This window comes from Brugia malayi (genome assembly GCF_000002995.4).
Source record: "Brugia malayi strain FR3 genome assembly, contig: Bm_v4_Chr3_scaffold_001, whole genome shotgun sequence".
In the NCBI taxonomy this organism is placed as follows: domain Eukaryota; kingdom Metazoa; phylum Nematoda; class Chromadorea; order Rhabditida; family Onchocercidae; genus Brugia; species Brugia malayi.
In genome coordinates, this window is record NW_025062477.1 from 4,886,976 (window position 1) to 4,909,542 (window position 22,567).

The 22,567-nt window shown below is 22.5% G+C and overlaps 1 protein-coding gene across 2 annotated transcripts; it reads right to left on the bottom strand.

The window, feature by feature from the left end:
* Positions 1–307: 307 nt before the first annotated feature.
* On the bottom strand, positions 308–17,337 carry Bm6738 (the record flags this gene model as incomplete). Of its 2 annotated transcripts, XM_043080009.1 has the most annotated exons (11): positions 308–397; positions 545–655; positions 1,009–1,160; positions 1,396–1,585; positions 1,830–1,909; positions 2,045–2,138; positions 2,391–2,530; positions 2,832–3,025; positions 5,339–5,506; positions 15,838–15,947; positions 17,119–17,337. In XM_043080009.1, the coding sequence occupies 11 exons, from the start codon at positions 17,335–17,337 to the stop codon at positions 308–310; spliced, it is 1,548 nt and encodes a 515-aa protein (XP_042935943.1). The 2 variants fall into 2 exon arrangements, with proteins under 2 accessions (XP_042935943.1, XP_001896591.2); XM_001896556.2 differs by lacking the exons at positions 15,838–15,947; positions 17,119–17,337 and having other exon boundaries at positions 5,339–5,490.
* Between the last annotated feature and the right edge of the window lie 5,230 nt (positions 17,338–22,567).

The window sequence follows — 22,567 nt, forward strand, 5'->3', positions numbered from 1 at the left end:
TGATATTCCTTACTAAACATTCAATATAATGTGACATATCTTATTACAATTACAATTTTTAATAATTCTTATGATATCAATCTTTGATTTGCGTGTAATTAATGTGTAATTGGTGTATTGAATTTGCTTTAAATTGTTGCAATAAAACTTTTTGTTTTCTGCAGAATTTTATTCATTTAAAAAGAAACCATTATTCATAATTGGTTTAATCAAATGTGCAATAAATTCAAAAACAAAATTGCTAACAAAAATTAAATTAAGATTGAAAGAGCAATGGTAGGAAGAATTTCCGGTTTGAAAATACTAATTAATAATTTAAATTTGGCAATAATCGTCTCCAATTTCGAAAACGTTCCACAAGATTACTTTTGAAATGCGTACATTTATTCGCTTGTTTCTGCAAAAAGAATGCAGTGATAAATCATTAAATCTTGTGCTCATATCACTTATCTTGTATGATTATTGATAATAATTAAAAACGTCTGATTTGACAGAAAAACATACATATATTTAGTTTTATATACAAATAATATAATAAGTTTACCTCATTGATGTCACCCATCTGCTGTCGTCTTCTCCTTGAATATCTTCGAATAGCAGCTTTGAAATCATTTGGTTCTTCCATCACTTCCGTATCATTGTTTTCTTTAGAAGGCTAAAATGATTTTCAGTAAAATGATGGAAATATTAAACAAGATTTTAAAAAATTTTTCACATTTTTTTTCTAACATTAAAATTAAAGTTTCATTTTTTTAAATTCGAAAAAATATTCATTTAAAAAGCACTAGCGAATATTTAATGGATTACACTTTTCTACAAAAAAAAAAAAAGATTTTCAAAAAATTTTTCAAACTGACATCAATTTAATTTCATGCAGTATGCGATTTCTTTCGTTTTTATTTTTATTTTCTCTTTTTTTTTTTGGTTTAAAAATGAAAAAAAATTTTCAAATTTTAAATGACATACTTTCTCGACAAAAATTTTCAAGATAGAAAGTTTTAAACAAACTTTGATGTCATCACAAAAATCGAGCAAGTCTGATTTTAATGAATGCTTAATTTCGGCAATAAGTCCAACCAAAAGATCATCAATGTCTAAATTTAACGCCACTGATACTTCATAATGCGCAAAGCTATAAGTCATTGCAGCGTTTTTTGCATCTAAAATTAAATTTTCAATTTGAAAATTGCCCCATTTTTTGAAAATATTTTTATAAAATTAAGAAATAAAAAAGAGAGAAGAAGCAAAAAAAAAAAGAAAAAAAAAAAAAACGAACAAACAAGCAAATATTAATCTTTCATTTTTTCTATTGAAGCATAAATGTACAACGACAAAATACAGCAAAATTAATATTGATAAAATTTTTAATTAAAATATTGTTATTCAATTATTTACCTGTTTTACTTACAGCACGTTTTCGTTCTAAATCAACTTTATTAGCAGCCATGACAATAGGTGTATGTCGTGCAGATTCTGATTCACGTAAACAGTCAACAACATTCATAACTTCTTTGAAGGAACTTTTTGAATCGATACTGTATACGAGTAAGTAAATATCTGCTTTACCATCTAACCAAGAACAATCCTAAATAATAATAAATAAATTAACTGATAACATCAGTAAACAAATACAATAATTGATTATATTTCTACTTTCAATTATTTTACTAATCTAAATTATAACAGTGGATGTTAATTGCATAAAATTGATTTTGTATGTAACCTTAATCTGTTTCTTCAATTTAAACTACTACTGATTTAACTTAGAAATAAACATAATTCTCTGAGTTTGCCAAATAAAAATATTAGCCATATATTAAATTACTTACATTATGTGGATCAATTTCAAGAAATGTTAATTCGCTTTCTTTATCACCAATTATAATTGATACTGTGTTGTCAACTTGCTCTATAAAATGCTTTTCTTTTTAATAAAAAAATATTTGAACATGAAATTTAAGATAAATGAAGTCAATAATGATAAAATATAGTATGTTGTAATTTCATTAAATTAATATCTCAATTTTTAAAAATAAAATCACACCTATATCAGTAGCATAGGTATTTCGATGATCCGAAGTCATAAATTGTCCAATAAGAGCAGTTTTACCCACACCTGTTGAGCCAAGTACATATATCTAAAATTTACAGTTATCAAAACTTAAGGTTTCTATTAAAAACTTATGGATTTACCAATTTAATATCATTGATATGTAAATTATATTATGAACAAAAAAAAAGTTTTAATGACAGTCAATTCTTAATTGAACAAATTATCAAATGTGATGGAAAAAAAACAAAAATAAACATATTTCAATGAAATCAGTAAATTAAAAACTTAAATGAAAGAAATATTAGCATCAGATTAATATCTGAGTGCTGTGACATACCTCATAAAAAGCAGTACTTGTCGATGGCTGATTATTTTCATCTTTTTCATTATTATTAGCAGGCATAATACTCTCATCAGATATTGAATGTGAGCTGTTTGATTCATTTGACAAACCGGATCGATCTACCTTTCGTAATTCTAGAAAATCTTTCCAGTTAAGATATAAAAAGTTCATGAAATGTAACAAATTTTTTGAATTAAGCTCACGAATAGTAGTACCTTTTTTTCCCTCCAAAAAAAAGTTCGGCATGAAATTTGTTTGTTAAATTTTAAGGAGAAAAAAATCACAATTTGAAAAAAAAAATATTTTAATTAATTAAATTATCTTATTCGTTTAGCTAATTGTATTTTTAAGTTTTAAAAGTCTAAATATATTTACTTTTTTTCCTGTAGACTAATATTAAAATATTTATTTCATGATTATAAAGTTCAATTTTACCTCGTTTATGACAGGAAGGACTTTTGAGACGAAACGAATCGCCTCGACTAACAACAGTACCCTTTTCATCTATGTTAAATTCGCGCACTCGGGTGTAATCATCGGAATCTATCAAATTAAGAAAACGATCTTCGGCCACTCGTTCTCTTGGTTTCGGCCAAACATCCGTTCGTGTTATGTCCGATGGTCGATGCCTAAAAAAACAACAACAGACAAAAGGTAAAAATAAAATTAAGAAAAACAATATAGTATACTAGGAAAAACAATTCATGTAGATGAAATATTCAATCTTCGTTTAACATTTGTTCGATTCCGGAAATCTGATTGATAAAATAATGTGCTGGATAAATCCGGATAGAGAAAAATAGGGATAGAAAAGAATGCATTCTGTGGTCATTGTTCTTTTAAAATTATGACAAATACTTGAAGAAATGGAAATTAATTGATCAAAATATTAGTTAAATAAGGAAAATTTTGAAAAAAAAAAAAAAATTAAATCTATCTGTAAAAATTAATTTCAATTATAAAAAAATTATTAGGAATAATTTGCATAAACAGTAAATATAATTTACTGTACTGGTTGCAATAATTAAGAAAATGATAGTCAAATTTTAAAAATCTTGAATTCTTTCTATAATTTTAAAAAATTTTTTTCGTTTTAGAATTTTTTTTTATAAATACTGTCGAAATATGAACATCGTTGGCTTTCCCACTGTATGGCGTGATATTTTCTTTAATATTAATTAAACATTTATTTTTAAAATTCCTCACAATGAAATGTCGAAAGGAATAGTTTGCTTTAAATACTTTAAAAAATTTGACAAATTTCTTTACAAAAAAAAATCCTGACTAATAAAATATCACTTTTAAAATCAAAAATTAAAAAATGATAGTTTTAGCTGTTTCAAAGTTGCTGCAGTTAAATTTGCTTTTTTTTCTTTCCTTTCATGCTTTTTTAAATTTTAAACTATGACATTTTTCAAAATGAAATGATGATGATTTTATAAATTTTTAACAAATTAAATCTATTCAAACTTATTTTTCACTTTACCAGACGAACATTTCAACTGCAAACAACATCCTATCAATCATATTGTGTAATGGAAGATTAATTTCTTTTTTTTGTTTTGCTTTTTTTTTTTTCTTTTTGAAAAAAAAAAAGAAAAAATGAGCAGAACTTGCAGGGAATTTTGGAGCTTTTGAACATCTGGAAAACTGATAAAATGTTGATTTTAAGATAATTAGCACAGAAAAAAATTTCCATCCTTCCTCAAATTTTATTCAGTGACTTGAATTAATTTAAATTACTTTAAAAAATAGAATGATAAAGCGTTAATGATCAAATGTAAAAAGGAAAAACTATTATAGAAATCGTAATGTTTGATAAATTAATAAGCTGTTATCTACCAGTAATTAACAATGAAAAATTTTCATTTCCTCTTCAGTTCTAAAATTTTCTTGAATAATCTAAATGAAATTAAATGAAACTTTTTGCAAAGGAAGAAGGAATAAAATATTAATAATAAATATGTGAGAAGGTAAAATTGCATTAATAAAAGTGCACAATCCCTATTTTAATTTCCGTTATATGCAGAAGCCATAAAATAATATTCAATCTTATCCTATCATTTGAATATTTGATTAACAGATAATAGTGAAGTGCTTTAAAATTTGGGAGTGATAAAAGTGAAAGAGTGTAGTTCAAAAGATGGCGAAAGATCGGCTAGTTCAATGATAACATTATTGATTAATACACAGTGAAATGAGGCGGCTAGATCAATAGGAGTATTATAAATTATTACATAGCAAAATTTACATCTATCCTTTGATTTTCAATAATCTTATTCCATTAATTAATTCCTAAAAATTCTATTCCTGCAATTAATTCTTTAGAATTTAAAACTCTTTTGCATAACTTCCATAATTATCAAAATTAATTTTAATCTAAATATTGTTAATGGATTTAAAGATTAAAAGAAAATTTAAAACTGAGAAAGAAAACGAAAATAAAAAACAAGCAAAAGAAGTGCTTAATTAGTTATCGCTAATTTTGATAGATTTATTCATTTTATTTACTTTTAGGATAAAATCGAGTTAGCTTTTACAAGTAAAGGAGTAGTTTCAGGATCAGCAAAGTAAAGTAAGGTTTTAAGAGATAACATTTCAGGTTCACATATAACAATTGTAATTCTAGTTTTAACGTATAATTTCAAACTCGCCTTGTGATATTAATTAAACGCAACTAATAAAATTCTTTTACATAAATTTCACAGTCATTAAAATTAATTTTAATCTAAATATTGCTAGTAGATTAAGAAGTCAACAAGTTAAAAGAGTTTAATAGCAAAATATTACTGAACAAATAAATGCCCATATGTAAATTTTTGACTAATTTTACGTACACGTATAATATCATATTTTAACTTGCGTCATAAATTTCAATCCGCAATATTTTTCTTTCTTATATGAATATCTAATGTAAATCAATAAGAATGGAATTGCTGAACCTCGAATGAAGAGTGGAATATCGGAAAATATTAGGCGTTGAGCGCCTACGTTCTCGAACTTGTTGCGCTGAATCATCGAATGGATGACGTTTCACGTGAACTGATGTTCGAGGGCGATGTCTGAATGATTGCGAACGTAACGGTTGATTCATGCTTACAGTCGGTTTACTGAAATATACGTATATATATCAAAAATAAGTCTGAAGTATGAATCGTTTTTTCCTCATTTCGTTACGTGAAATATAACGTTTTATTATTTCCATTAAAATTTAAACTTCATCCAGTAAAATAAGATATTGTGTTGTCATTATATTTGAGAACCAAATTTTTGAATGGTATGAAAAGGAAAAATATTGATAAATTCTGATCTACTATCATTCATCATTTAGTAACACATTCATTAATATGTAAAGCAACAATTTATTACTAATTAACGCCAAGTCGATTTAAAAGTCATGATTTATATTAGACTAAAAAATTTTATTGTTCATATGGTTCTCGATTTTTTAAAAAATTCGAAGCTTGAATTGTAACAGAAATTTTCATAGGATACAAATTTATAAATTTGAATGGATTAAGATATGTTTTTAACAATTAAATAAAAAATGTCATAACATAATTAAATTTAGAAGTAAAACTATACAACAAAATTATTGTACAAAATAAATTCATAAATTTATCAATAAAAGTAAATTTAGATTTCATTTACTATTAATGTCATGGAAATAAAGTGTCTAAAGTAAACTTCTCAAGAATTGATGAATCAATAAATTGCTCAAAATTTTTTCTTTTTCTTTTAGCTCAATACTTTGCTTTGGGATATTTCTGGAAAATGTGAAAAAGTAAGTGGCATCTAGTCGTTTTACTAGAGGGAATTAAATTTAAAAAGCAATAAACATCGCCTTTTTTTGGCAAATAACCTGCCATTGCCTTCCTTTTTTCTTCTTCTCGCTTTCATTATTTCTAAATATATGTCTGGGAGATGTTCCATGCTACTTTTTCAATTCAAAATAAATTGCAAATTCAATGGAATTCCTTTATATCAAATTTGCAAATAATTCGATGTATGCTATATAAATAAATATTTCAAAAAATTTCGGCTAACTTCATTTTTTCTCTCTCTTTCTTTTCTCTTTTTTCTTTTTTCTTTGCTTTATTTGAGAAGGAAAAAAGTTGTGCTTAGTATACGAAAAAATTTGACACATTTAAATAGATCAGAGGTCAAAAGTAATTCAGTGAAGCATTTTTTTTATTGTCTGAGAAATTGCTGAAATTGAAATTTCTCGTCCCATCTGTAATTTGTTGCTAAAATGTCTAGCAAGAATTATGTTTAATACTTAGCCAAAGAAAAAAAAAAAAAGAAAAAAATCGAAAATTATGATTTCAACATGTTTTAGCAATTTCAAAATATATTTTTTTTCCCTTACTTTTGAGAAATGTAATTTATTAAATGCTTTTTTTTAAGAAAAATTTGAACGTATGCTCCAAATTCTCTAATTCATTTAGTCAACATGTGACAGTTTTTTCTTTGAATCCAAAGATTTAATTTTAGGAATCAAAAAAAAAAAAAAAAAACGGAAACAAAGTGATTAATTTTAAGAATTTAAATTATTTACAGCTGTTAACATCAATAAAGAAAAATTCATAAATTTCTATAGTTCCGAACGTATAACTGAAAAAAAATTTCTTCATGAATAATTTTCCACCTCCTATCAGTATTAGATATATTCTATTGATTAATTTTGAAATAATACATTTGAAAATCACTTTTTGATAACCAACTGCTGATATCCATTTACGTTCAAATATTTTAATTGTTATATCAGTTTTTATTCAAGAACTTTAATTTATCATTTTAGGTGTCAAAAAATGTTTATTTTGAAAAGTAGAAAAAAAAAAGTAAAAATTGTCATTTCAAAAGTAAATGTTCAAAAAGGCAAACACGTTGGAGAAATGAACAAAACAAATAGCCAATTAAATTTTAAAATATATTTCAATAATGATTAAATTGTTTTAACTAATATTGAATAATTCATATCATGTTCCTAGCTTTTGCAAAGAATGAAATGGAAGTCAAAGAAATAATAAGTGGTAATTACAAATGATTACTTAGTCAGAGGAAAAATTATCCAAAGACTTGATTAAAATAATAAAAAAAATGAAAAAATAAGCCATAAATATTTGAATATTATTGATGACAAATATATGGCTGGTAATAGATGATAATACATTAGATTAATATGAAATCTGAAATAATTTCAAACAACAACAACAACAAACAACAACAATAATAAACAACAATAACAAACAACAACAACAATAACAAACAACAGACAACAACAACAACAACAAACAACAACAATAACAAATAACAACAACAATAACAAGCAACAGACAACAACAACAAACAAGAAACAACAGACAACAACAACAAACAATAACAAACAAAAGACAACAATAACAACAACAAACAACAAACAACAATAACAATAACAAACAACAACAACAATAACAAACAACAGACAACAACAACAAACAACAACAACAACATCTACAATAATAACAACAGTAGCAATTGCTGACAACAGCAGCAACAATAACAATAGTAGGAACAACAAAAACTACTACTAAAAATAAATGGACTAAAATGGAACAATATCAGTAGCCAAAGTGACATTACCGCTTAGTGGTGAAGGAGATAAGGTGATGATAATGCGATCTTGTCGAGGGAATTGAACAAATGGACAGCAGGCGCTGAATGACGTAAGCATGCTATACTTAGATATATATCATTAGCTGATGTTTTCCGTAAAATCTATCGATCATATTGAAGGGATATCAATAGTCACCTGTTCATTTGTAAACAGATTCATCTCACTCATATTTATTGTCATTTATTTTCAACACAGAAATAGATTTAAAATAATAATTATAACCTTTACAATAATTTATGACAAATGAATTTTTAAAAATTAAAAAAAAAATTAATCGTAATTAGCAAAAACAAATTTTTTTTAATAATTTTTAAAATAAGTTTAACAATACATCAAATTTTTTTCTTCTTTTTTTACATACATAGTGCATAAACATATAAGTTCTTAGCTAAAAATTTTAAAAATAATGTATTTTGTAAATAATAAATTTCTTTTTGCTACCACTAATAATTTGATAATATTTATAAACCAATTTAAACAATTTTCTTTTCTTGTTTTTTTTTTTCTTTTTTTCCGCTTTTTTTTTGAAAAAGATTTTTGCTTTAGCATAGAAATAAATTTAATATTTTAACAAAACTTTGTGACTAAAATGTATGTGTAATTTTTGAAAGGTTAAAAAGAAGAAAAGAAATGAATGAATATTGTTAAACGAATGATAATATACAACGATTTAATGTGATCAATGGATGAAGAAGCTGATAGAGGAAAAGGCTTGTTTATTTGCATACGTTTTGTTAAGCCTTAAAATGAATGGGCCTAATTTGCAACAGAATTTAAAGCTTTTGTTGAATGGACTTTGTATTCATAATATAATAGAAAGAAAATTTACTAATCCGAGAAACAGTCAACAGGGGAATCGCAGTGTATAAATGAAGTAAATACATGATTATAAATCATTCTAAATAAGCATATAACCATTAAAATTTCACAGATTTAAAGTAATATATGATCCTATAAAATACACGAATTATTTGAACTTAATTTACAAATATTTGAACTTAATTTAAATTTACAATCAAGAGCTTAGCAAATTATTTAAAATAAGTATATGATTATTTAAGTTTCACAAATTATTTTAAATCACAACATGATTGTTTTCTATTTGAAGTGATTACATGCTCAATTAAGTTCTATGCTTTCATTTGTATTTTCAGTGGTTGATAAAAAAGAAATCGAAAATTAGAAATTTTCCTAATAAAATCATTCAATTTACATCAAAGTAATACAATAAGTAAAAAAGAGTAAATATAAATGTTAAGAATGAAAAAAAATTAATCCAAAAACTAAATTAAAAAAGCATAAATTAAGTCAAATAATTGTTGATAATTTCCTTTTCTTTTGAACATATTTCATAAACGTTTAATTATTCAAAATACCGTTTAAAAAAAAGAAATAAAAACGCAATTATTTTAAATTTTATTTTAGATTTATTATATTTATCATAAAAATAGAATCAAAAATATCCCTTCATTTTTATAATTTTGAACTCTAAAAGAGAAAAAAAAAATCAAAAAATGAGAAAAAGAAGAGCAAAAAAGTTAATGATAGAAAGATATATAAAAATTTAAATAAATATATAAAGAAATATAAGCTGGAATAGTTAAAAATTTATCAAATATTGCATTAAATATCACATAATCAATAAAACAAAAAAAAAGAAAGAATAGGTTAAGTGAATAAATTAACACATCAATTAATTAATTTTGCATTCAATGTCTCTTGCTATTATATAACAACTAATGACTGATCATCTGATATGAGAATTAATCAATCAAAATCTATGTTTACTTAATGACTCACTTAATTTAAATTTAAAAAAAATAGCAATTTTTCTGGCTATTATTCATCATCAATCATATGTTTCAATTATTTTGTCATACTACTTACAGCATTTTTCAAATTCCTATAACTTTAAATTAACAATGGAAATAGATAAAAGCATAACAACTAAATGGAACTAAGAATTTTTGATAGGAAAAAGATTTTTTTTTTTTATTTATTTACTTTTTTTCACTGTAATAAAAATGATTTAAATTTGCTATAGGAAAAAATGAAAGTTTAAACTAAAGAAAAAAAGCTCAAAGCTAACACAATTTTTGACATTACAGTTAACAGCAGAACTTTATATTTTAAATAGAACAAATGTATCGATTATGAATATATGAATTTTATCAATGAAAAAAAAAAATTCTTAAAATTCATTTTTAAAATAACGAAATTATTGAGTTGCAATTTTATTATTTATTTATTTATTTTTTGTTGTGTTCCATCTCAGTTAAACAAACAATTTGTTGTATAAAATAATATATTCTTCAAAAAAAAAAAAAAAAAAGAAATGTAAGTTTCCATTTCGTTCCTTTTTTTCTTCAACTAATATAATCTTTTTCCATTTTCTTTTTTTCCTTCATTTTCTTTTGCATATTATTTTTTATTTATTGATTATTATTTTTTTTTTTTTGATTATTTAATACAACAAATTAAAATATTGAAATTTTTTTTGAACTGAAATATTTTTTAAAATTAAAATGGCTATTAAAATATTGAAATTTTCAAAAACACATAAATTAATAAATTTATTACTAATGTTGCTCAATAGTTTGGTAAAGAAAATAAATGCAATTGCTTGAAACATAATAGATTGTTTTATAATTTAATTGATTTTCTTTTTAATTTAATTTTCATTCCTGAAAAGGTTTTATTGTTTCTATCATATTATGAATGAAAGTAAATTAGTAAAAAAGAGAGTCAAAAGCAGAAATACGAATTAATGAAGAAAATACAAAAGAATTTGCGTCATTGTAATTAATGAAGTAAATACAAGCATTAATTCTTTAGAATTTACGTCAACACTCTCAATTAATATGTGAGTATTTACTAATATACTAGCAATTAATATCACTGGAAAAGTTTTTAGAAACTGCTAAATAATTTGTCAAAATTTTCAAATTAAATATTATTAATTAGTGATGAGTAGAAGAAATATGATTAATTACTTATTAATAATACTTAATTTAAACCATCAAATTTCAAAAAATTCCGTATCTTTTTATTGTTTATTAGAGATAGAAATTTGGAAATTCTAGCAAAAGTATTTAGCAATTTGAAAAATTTAACCGTACCAATTAAAAGCGAAGAGAAAAATAATGATATAAACTATACAATAGATAACAATTAAATGAGATAAATTCAACCAAAAATAAAAATAAATTAATGATTGGAAGAAATCACGTTAAATCACTAATTTCATACTTGGTGTATTGATGAAAATGTAAGATTATTGGATCTTTACAATTAAAAATCAAATTTTATGCAGTATAAAATGCAAAACTATAAATTAGAAATGGTAGAAGTGTTACAGCTTTATGACTTCCTTATGATAAATGATAATTTTTCCTAACAGTAAACAAAACTTGGTTGTTTGATATAAAATATATAAACACTTAAAAATACTATCATAATAAAATGTCTACAGCATAAATTTTCTGCGTTAATCATAATTGTGATTAATTGATCCAAAATATTCAATTTGATGTGGCAAAAAATATTTTAAATTATTAAATTTTAAATTTTTTAAAATTTAAAATTACTTCGAAAAGGATTGAAAAGAACAAAACAAATAGAAGATTATCTAAAATATATCCTGAAATTTTAGGAGAACATTATAAAAATTAACTTTTCATGAATTGAAATGTAGTTATAATTTATTAGCTCAACATAAATCTTGATACAAATAGTGTTTTATAAATGTCAAAAATTTTGCATAAAAAGCAAAATTAGCTTAAATCAGTCTGAATTTGATTAATAAATTATTAATAAATTCGATTAATAATTTAATAAAAAATTTACTTTCATGTTTTTCTTCTTTCAGAAAAGCAAACATAAAAAATAAAGATTTAAAAAAAATGAAGACAGAAAACTTAAAAACCTATTAAGTAACAAAATGAATTAAATGAAAGTAAATTAGCTTAAATAGGAAACTGAATCAAACAGATTAAGAAAGTGAAAAAAAAATTAAAAGAAAGAAAATTAAGAAAATTAAAAGAAATCACAAATACATCATTAATTTTTGATCTAAAAATGCATTAAATTTCAATATTTATTTATTACCAAAATTTCAATACTTTTTAGAATTAAATTTCAGTACTTAAGCATGTATAATTATCATATCAGTATGAGAATTAACGGAATAAATTTATTATTAAATGATAATATATAATCAGTCAGTACTAATATTTGTGATATGTGGTATATAATAAATAAATAATTGATAAATGATATAATTTGTAATAGTATTATTTAACTTTTGATTTAAAATTACAATAATACATTTTTTTTTTTTAAAAGAATGAATAAGAAGAGAGCAAATAAAACAATTCATTCATTTAACAATAATTAGTTCTTTTATTTGTTTTAATGGTAGCATATCGATCAGATCATTGAAAGCAATTAGCTTCGAGAAATGGCTTTCTCGAGAAAAAAATAAAGAAAAAACTTCCGACACTCATTTATTCATTTTCTTCTTCCTTATTGCTTTTCCGCTTAATTTACTTGCCCCGTTTGCTCTTCTTCCATTCTTTTCAACTCCCCTCTCTCTCCTCTTCCTCTCTCTCCTCTTCCTCCCTCTCCTCTTCCTCTCTCTCCTCTCTCTCCCTAACCCGCGGTCTCTTTCTCTTCTTTGCTAACTCTTTTCTGCTTACTTTTTATAGGAAATAATGAAAAGATTGAATGAATATTTTATGTATTTTACTTCAATAAAATTCTTTTTATTTTGATTTTTCATCTTTTTATTATTTTTTCATAAAGTTAATCATGAATATGTGATTCCTCTCAATATGTAATTTAAATTACATATTGAACAGACTGACACACACACAGATGTACACACATACACACACACACACACACATACACACACACATATATATATATATAACAAAAATAACAATTTAAAACAAATTAGTTGCTGTGGTATAGATTTCAATATTTATTTGAAGGATTTTATTCGTAAATACTTGAAGAGAATTGAAATAATAATTAAGGAATAAAAAATGGTTGATAATATGTTTGAATGAGCGATTAAATTACTCTCATTTATTTGTGAATGAATGAAATTGAAAGGAGTGAATTAAATTAGAATTCATCAATTAAATTTAGTGGCATTCTTTTTCTTCTCTTTTATTGTTAAAGAAATGTGTAGAAATGATTGAAAATTTATAGATATACATTAACAGATGTAAATAATAGCTAACTTTGATAATACTATATGATGTAAAAAAGAAAAATATTTATTATAAGCGTAAATTTAATTTCTCAATTATAATATATTAAGTAAAAACTTCTATTCTTTCAAAATCAACTGCAAAGAATGCAATTAAATTCATTTCAATTGTTTAATAAAATTTATTATTTAATAAATGTAAATATTTAGTAAATAGCAAATATTTAATAAATGTTATCGAATAATGTTCTTGTAAATTGTTTTAAAAGAAAGAAAAATTCGATTGAAATATCAAACTTCAATTCTGATTAACAAATTAAGAAATATTCTAATTAGCGCATTAATTAAATTGGGGAACAATTAGTAATGCTTGAATTGTCTGAAATTTCGAAATTGGATGAAATAAGAAACCAAATGAAGTGAAAATTTTTTCAACTTTAAATGAAATGACAACATTTCACCAAATGTAAACAATTATTATTCATCGATGATTCAATCTTTAAATACTAGCTAATTCTATTAAAAAATAAAAAAAAAATAAATAAAATTGATAAGTGCTAAGTATTCAATTGATTAAGCTATTCAATCAACAATAATAGTTTTGCATTTTCAATTAACAAATGTCATCCAAGTTGTCAACTTGTCACTTTATTTGCCAATAATTTCAATGCTAGAATAAAGCTTTTCACAACAGTAATTAAATTATTTCATGTTTGTAATATAATAAATTTCTTTCTTCTATATATTCTGATTATTCCAACTCAATTATTTAGAAACAAAGGTATCTTCAATGAGAATAGAACTTACTATTAATTTATCCTAGGTGTAAAGATGTATGTATGCATATGTCTGTACTTTGTGTGTGTGTGTCTGTTCTGGGTATCGATTTATTATCACTATAACAATTAGAAATTATGATTAACTTAATACAATCACATAAGTGCTTACATATTGTGATTTAAAATTCAAAGTTCGTTTCATTAAAATAAACATTTTTAAAATTAAAATAAACACAAAAAATAAACATTTTTATAATTTCGAAATTTTGAGTGTAAACAGTCTTAAAATTTTGTTATTTTTTTTCATTATTGTAAATAATTTTAGGACTTCGAAATCTTAGTGTAAGTCATAATTTCAAAATGAGCAATAAATAAATTAAGTGAAAATTTCTTGATGAGACAAAAATAAAAGAAAAAAGAGGAAGAAGAGACAAATCGATAGATCTAATTGCGTCATATTTCTCTTACATTCACTCTCTAATTTTTTTAAATTCTAGATATCTTATCAAGTCATTAAACACTTTTCTTTTATTATTTAACTTTTCATTTTCATTTATTTTTTTCTATTCTTTTTTTTTTTAAAAAAAAAAGAAAAATTCGCAAAGATTTTGAAAAATAATTTATAAAATACTAGAAATGACAGAAACAAATGGCTTAAATGGGAATAAAAAAATACTTGGTATGTTATGATATGATATGATATAATTAATATGATATGATATGATGTGACATGTTATGACAATATATGATATGATATGATGCGATGTGATGTGATATGATATGGTGTGATGTGGCATTATATGATATTCTATAAACAAAATTGATACAATTTGAATTAAAAAAATAAGTTAAGAAATGGATGAAATTTTTTCCCCTACAAAAGCCAATGATATCAAAAAAAGAAAATTTTTTGATTTTTAGCGATTGTTTCTTTTTCTTTTTGGATTTTAATTTGAGAAAAATGGTGCATAAATTTGATAAGATAAAATAATCAGTGATAAGCTAAAATAAAAGAATAAAATATGCTGAAAAGAAAAGCATAAATGTACACATATTTGTTTGGATTTTGCATTAAAAAGCAAAAAAAAAAAAAAAAAAAATGGAAATTTTCATGAATGGTATCAAAATTTCTGAAAGAACAGCAAAAAATCAGTAATTTTTATATTTTTACTACTAAAAATTTGACAATTTTGTTTAAAGAAAAACGAAAGAGAAGAAAATCAGCTTTGGACGGTTGTTTAATTGACTAATCTTTTATCAAAAAATCTTTAAAACTTGTTAAATATCTAAAACTATTTTAAGCTCAATTATACGGTTAAAGGTTAAAAATTTTGTTAACTAATTTAACTGGTTTTTGAAGGAGACCAATCTTCAAAGAAAATAAATTATTTTAATTATTCAAAAAAAAAAAAAAAAAAATGAAAAAAAACGATAAACTTTGAACAATTTTTTCAGTTCATTTCCTAAATAGTTTTTTGAAGTTTTCTGAATTTGATTAGCTGTTTTGTGACAAATTTTATAATTTTTGGTGCTAATTGGAAAAAATTTTCTAATATGCAAGAATTGAACTAAAAAAATATTTATAAAAAAGATTCTTATGCTAACATTATTTTATTATCATTTATCTATTTTGCAGTAAGTAATTTTAAAAAGTAACTGCGACAAAAAGTTAATCCAATTTTTTTTTTTTTGGTCTTTAATTAGCATATAGTCTTTAATTAATACAATTTTTAATATAACTTAGCAAATTACTAGTCTTTAGTATTCAATGATTAAAAAAATACTTACATAGCAATATGTGGCGTAGAGTTGTGGCTTCGTCCTTGATTCAACGGTAATTTACGATTGCTTGAATGTATCATTGGCAAATTGTCATCGTATGATTGCGTTCCTCGATTCTAAATTATTTCAAAAATTGATCCCTTCATTAATTTTAATTTTTAAAATAAAAATTAGTCTTTAATTTTTAGTCTTTGAATTTAATGACTAAAAAATTAGGCTTAAAAAATTTTTATATAAATCAAAGACTATATGCCAATTATAAAAAAAAAAAAAAAAAAAAAAAAAAAAAACGAAAAAGTTCAAATGATTTTTACATAAAATAAAAAATTTTTATATAAATTAAAAACTATATGCTAATTATAAAAAAAAAAAAAGACGAAAAAGTTCAAGTGATTAAAAAAAATAGAAATGTAATTTTTTTCTTTCATTTTTTTCAAATAATTAATTTTTTTGGGTAAGTACTTTATCAATTAAAAAATGTAATGATATTTTTTTTTTTGCTGTGATAAGTTTTTTTATTTACTTATCAATGTTTATTATGTATTTCATGAAAAAAAAAAAGAAAAACACAAAAATTTTTCAGCTACTAACAATTTTAAAGTCTTTTTTTCGTCTCATTCAACTTCATAATCAATCATTCAAATAATTTACATATTTTGAATTATATTTTATGTTTTTTTGTTCTCTCTTCTTTTCGTTTTTTCTTTTTTTTTTGCTATTATTTTTAACTGAATGCGCATTTTGAAGGAAGCATATCAATCATTCTAAATGTAAGTTGAATTTTAATATTTCTAAAGGAAATGAGGAACTTTTGAAAAGTTCTCAAAACGACTTTTCCGTTTGTCACAATGAAAGTTCATTTGCTTAACAATTCTTTTTTTTAAAAAAAAAAAAAAGAAAAAAGAAGAAAAAATGACATGAAATAGGGTTCATTGATTTTTCTTTTTTTTTGTAAAAAAATTTTATGCAATGGAAACTATTCAAGCATAAATTACATAAAATTCCTATTAAAATGATAAGATTTATAAACTCCGAAACATTTATTTTACTTTTTTTTCCCATTAGATTGGATAAAAATTTGAATTTTTAATGCGAAACTTAACGAATGTATTATAATTAATTGTGTAATTAGTAAAATTCAAGAATTTCCGACTTCCAACAAATTCATTTATTATTTGTTTAAAGAAAAAGAATGTAACACTAATAATAACAATGGAATGCAACACATAAAATTTTAAATTGTAAAATAAATGTGACAAGTCGTTGACATATTTTAAAAAACATTACCAATTCAATATTTTGAAAAGCGAATAGACATCCGGAATTTACCGAATTATTATTCGTCAGTATTATTTTTGGTGATGAATTTGCTGTTGCTGGAGCAGTTTGTGATAAGGATAATATGTGATTAGATGAAATTGGTGTAGGAGGTAAACGACGTCCGGTATGCATAACTGGTTTTCCATAAGTATGTTCATACGATTGAAACTGATTCGATTTTTTCATTACCTAAACAATTTTTATTAATTAATTCATTGTAATTACTAATTAATATTATCATCAGCGATATAACTGTATACATATATACTACACAACTCATTATTAAATAATATTTATTTGAAATTTTATACAAGTTAATTTGAATAATTTTTACAAAAAATTTATTAATTTAGAAAAAGAAATATGGAAGAGAAAAATTAATAAATTGAAAAATGAATAAACTAAGCATCAATTTCTAAAAGATTGTAAAAAATTATTGATTAATTGTAAAAATCATTCATAAAAAAATTAGTAATTAAGTATTGTTTTTAAAAATTTTTATAAATAAAATGTGATATGTAAACATTGAATTAAAATTTTTAGCTTTTTTAGCTTTTTCAAAATATCACTCTTAAATTAAGAAAGTATTTTATGTAAAGGAAATTTTCATTTGTCTCATCAAAGTTTCAAGTAAAAATTTTATATTAAAGATATGTAAAAAAAATACTTTAAAAATTAGGATTTTGTGGGAAAGGTATTTACACCAATGAATAACTAAATCAAAAATTGTGCTAAATTTTATTACAATAATCTTTTTCTTTTCTTTTTTTTTAAAGTATTGAAAAAATAAATGTACTGGATATAAATAAGATATATTTTGTTGTACTACTGATATGTTAATGATAAAAAAAAAAAAAAACTTTTGAAAATTAAATGAAGCATGCATATCTCTGCTATTTACTAATATATTAAAATACTTAAATTTGAGAAAATAAATTCTCTGAACGTAAATAAGATACATTTGTTTACTTTAATAGTACTTTAGAATATTTTAATTTTAATGATATAAAGTTTCATTTCCTTATAACATTCCACATACACATACACACACAGACATTTATGAAATATGAAACCACTGATAAAATAAGCAAAATATGTTACTAAAAATATTCGAAATCGTATTTGTAATTGAAAATTGTAACCTTGATAGATGATACTTCTGCTGTTTTTTCCTACAAACATTAGCTCAAATTGCAATTATTTTGGATTTTTTTAAACGATCAAAAATTATAGTTTTATATATATTTAAGAAAATCTTTAATTTATGCTTGAAAAAATGTTTTATAAATGCGACAGAGGAATGGCAGTAATAATAATAACTTAAAAATTATAAAATTAAAAAGGAAAAAAATTTTTGATTAAAAAAATTTTTATGTACGTCTAAATAGAATATAACAACATAACAAGATAGATTTTTTTTCCAAAGCATTATCCATCGCAATGCTAATACCGCAGAAAATAACTGTTGAAATTTTGAAAAAATAAAATTGCAATTCAAAACGGATAAACGAACAATTCCGGTAGGCTAAGAAAAATTGAGAAAATGAAATGTAAACTTGAATGATAGCTGCAATAATAACAACAATTGCTGTATTTTTTGATGAGTGTCTTAAAATTTAATTTTTTTTTTTTAAAATCATTTTAATTGAAACAATTTATTTCTCATCCAACAAACACAAAAATTTTAGCATAAAAAAAGAATAAATCAAAAGCGCCTAAGATTTATTTCACTTAATGATATTAAACTGAAAAATTATTTGACGCTGAAACTTCTCTGACTAATTTCTTTTCTTTTTCTATTTATCCAATGGCAAATCTATTATTAGTTCAATTGTTTTCACAATAACTATTATTTCGAACAATATATTTATTTTCTTTTCCATATTTTCCATAGACAAAAATATTTATTTATTCTTTTCCATATTTAGTAGTAAAAAAGTTTGGGACCATTTTTCAAATTTAATAAGTTAATAAAAAGGAATTAAAAAAGATATATTAATTAAATAAATGAATAAGTAAATAAAATTAACTGACCTTTTTTTTATTTTGCAATCGTCTATGAAATATGTTCATTAAATATGATTTTCAAAATTTTAAATAATTAAAGTTTTCCAAGTGTAGCCAAAAAAAAGAAACTTTAAGGAAGGTAAATTCCTTAAAATGTGGGAAGAAAATTTATGATTCGATTATGAGAAGATTGTCGGAAGAAATTATGAAAATTACGGAAAAGCCAAATTTTTTTTATTTAGTTGAAAAAATTCAATCATTCATCAAATGCTTTAAATTCATCATTTTTACATTCTGTTTCAAATGGCATTCTTTAGTGACATTTATGAAAATTAAAATTTTCATAAATAAAATTTTACGAATGTAAATGAAAAGAATTTATTAAACAGTAAATTATATTACACAAATAGAATTACAAGTGAGAAAAATTAATTTTCATTAAAATTTTTATGCTTTCATTTTCTTGTATCATTTCATTAATAATAAATTTCACTTTTTTCCTTTAAAAATTTTCTCGTAAGTTTTATTTTTAATTAATTTTTAAATTTTATTAAGAGTTAAATGACTGAAAAAATGAAAGAATATCTATTTTGCAGTATAATTAATTACGAAAATTAATATTAGTGATAGTGATTAGAGACAAAATACATATAATTAGTTAGTATCATATCACACCATTAATTAAGCTAATTAAACACCAAAAGAAAAAATGACAAAAAATAGTAGATTTTTATTGTAACAAGTAACAATTAGGAATTGCCAGGTAAATAAAAAGGGGAAAAGATTAAGATAAGCAATGATAAGAAGAATTATGACAAAAAAATTATTAAACTTCAGATAAATTATTATGATTTTATGTTACAAATTTTGCTGAACCATAAATGTCTCTTTGAATTATTTTATATGAAATTTTTTCTTTCAGTCAATTCTTATAATCAATTAAATAAGCAAACAAAATTTACATTTAATTTGAAATGATACATTTTACTAGCTAATGCACAATAACATTTCCTTAATTCATATAACACTTCAAGAAAACATATTCAAATATTTCAAAAATTTATATATCATTCAACTAATCATTTAAACATCATATTGGGTTAATACTTAATTGAAATTTGAAATGAAATGTGAATTGAAGGAAAATTAAATGAAAAAAAAATGTTGAAAAGCAGGTTAGAAGTATAATTTGTAAAATGTAAATGATGATTAAAGCGTAAAATTTACGAAGGAAAAATATCGCTAATGATTTACCATTGCAAATTACTAATCTAAAATTTTGCGAACATTTAAATTATTTCAATTATCATTGATAATCCCATACCCTTTTAAGCATTTTCAAGATGCTTGCTTATTTTTCTTGTAATACTTAGCACAAAAAACAAAATAAAACCAATTTGAACTCTTAAAAAACTTTTGGAAAAATGTTTGGAAAAAAAAATATAATTTTAAAAAGTGGTTAACATTATATTTTTTATTTGTTATCACTTTTTTAATACTTTTACTGATATAAAGTTTAATTATTTAAAAAAAAAACAAAAAAAAGTTTAATTTTTTATTTTAAATAAGTCGTAAAAAGGACGAAAATATCGCTGACATTAAATTTTATTCCAAAATTTTTGAATAATAAATAATTGGATTCATATGCATGTTTTTTTTTTTTCAAATTTTTGAATATATATGTATTTATTTTTGATTATTTGTTCCAAAATTTTATTCAAAAACGAAATTCAAAGTTCCAATTAAATTTATGAAAAAATTTTGTATAGCAATGAAATAAATATTGGACTTAAAACTTGGATAATTTCCATTCTTTTTTTTTCTCTCTTTTTTTGAAGCATACAATTATGAAAAAGCTAATAATTGGTGCCAAATTTCAAGTATTAGATTAAAAATGAAGAATGTGAAGGTAAAATGAGATGGAATAGAATGAAAAATGAAATGAATGTATGGATGGAAGAAATTGAAATGTGTTTGAGAAGCTTTTGTCATTTTGCTGTCACACTTTGATAGATAAAAGCTTTAAACATCTTAAAGATGAATGGGCACATTTATATTATATCAGAAGTAATAGCAAAAATAATAGACTTTTTAAGTTTCTTTCATAAAAGGAAAAAAGTGAAAAAGAAATAAAACATACTGCAATTAAGATAAGAATTAATCTAAAAGCTTATCACTATCACTAGCTATTTTAATCAATCATAAGTTTCCAGTCTCAGTTTAAAAATAAAATCATTAGGTAAAAAAAGAAATAAAAAACAAACAATCTTTTAATATATACAAAATAAGTAATAGTTCATAACAAAATTACACTTTAAAAATGCAATATATCAAATATTTCTAAAAAAGAAAAAGAGAAAAAATGATAAGAAAAAGTCGATAAAAACAAAAATAATAATAGCCTTTGGGTAGGAAAAACAAAAAATGAAATTAAGCATTAACCTGCGGGATATTTTTCAATTTAATTCTAATCTCTTTTGTGTTTTAGCTAGCTTCTATTTGAAGAAAACATTTATAAATTTTCACATCAATATTCTCTCTTCAAATATTATTTTAATAATAGCTTTTTTCTTTTTTAATTTTGTTTTTCTTTCTCAGTTATTTATTTATTTTTATTTGTTTCTTCTTTCCGCAATTTTTATTCTACTTTTGTTTTTTAAATTACGTACATTTCTACATATGCAGCTTATGTTTGAAACATATTTGAAAGAAGTAGCATGTTTAAAAAAATGTATTTGAAAATTGTATTTGAAAAAAAATTTGAAAATATAAAATTAAAATATGCAAAAGATATGTTTAAAAGCATTCATATTTGAATATATTGTATATTTGAAAAATTTCTCATTTCTTTTTCATACTAAGCAAGCAAAAAAGCATCCTTAAATATTTAAAAATGTACGAAATTATCAATGATAAATTAAAATACGTTTTTAATTTCAAAATATGTTATTAATTTTAAGTTCATTTAAAACACACTAATAACTTTTATGTAGACTAATAACTTTTTTTGTAGAAAATTTTAGTGACTTACAAAATACAGTAACACATAACCTTATTTTTAGAAATACTCTATTTTAAATTCTGGTTGACGTACGTAAAATTATTCTTATTTATTTGCGCAATGAAATTTCTTTTTACCAGAAACTATGATGTATTGTAACATATTTAGTTATAAGTCATTTTAATAATTACTTTTTTAAATAGAATTATTAATAACATTTTAATTGCTAAATAATAACAAAGTAACAAATTCGATAACGATTAATACTTTAAATCCAAAATATAAATTTTTATCATTGAAAAATTTTCTATTATACTTTTCTGTCACATCAACAAAATTATACTTATTCCTGTTATTTTTTTTTCCTATCAACTTAAATACGGAAATTCGGAAATATTTTGTAAATAA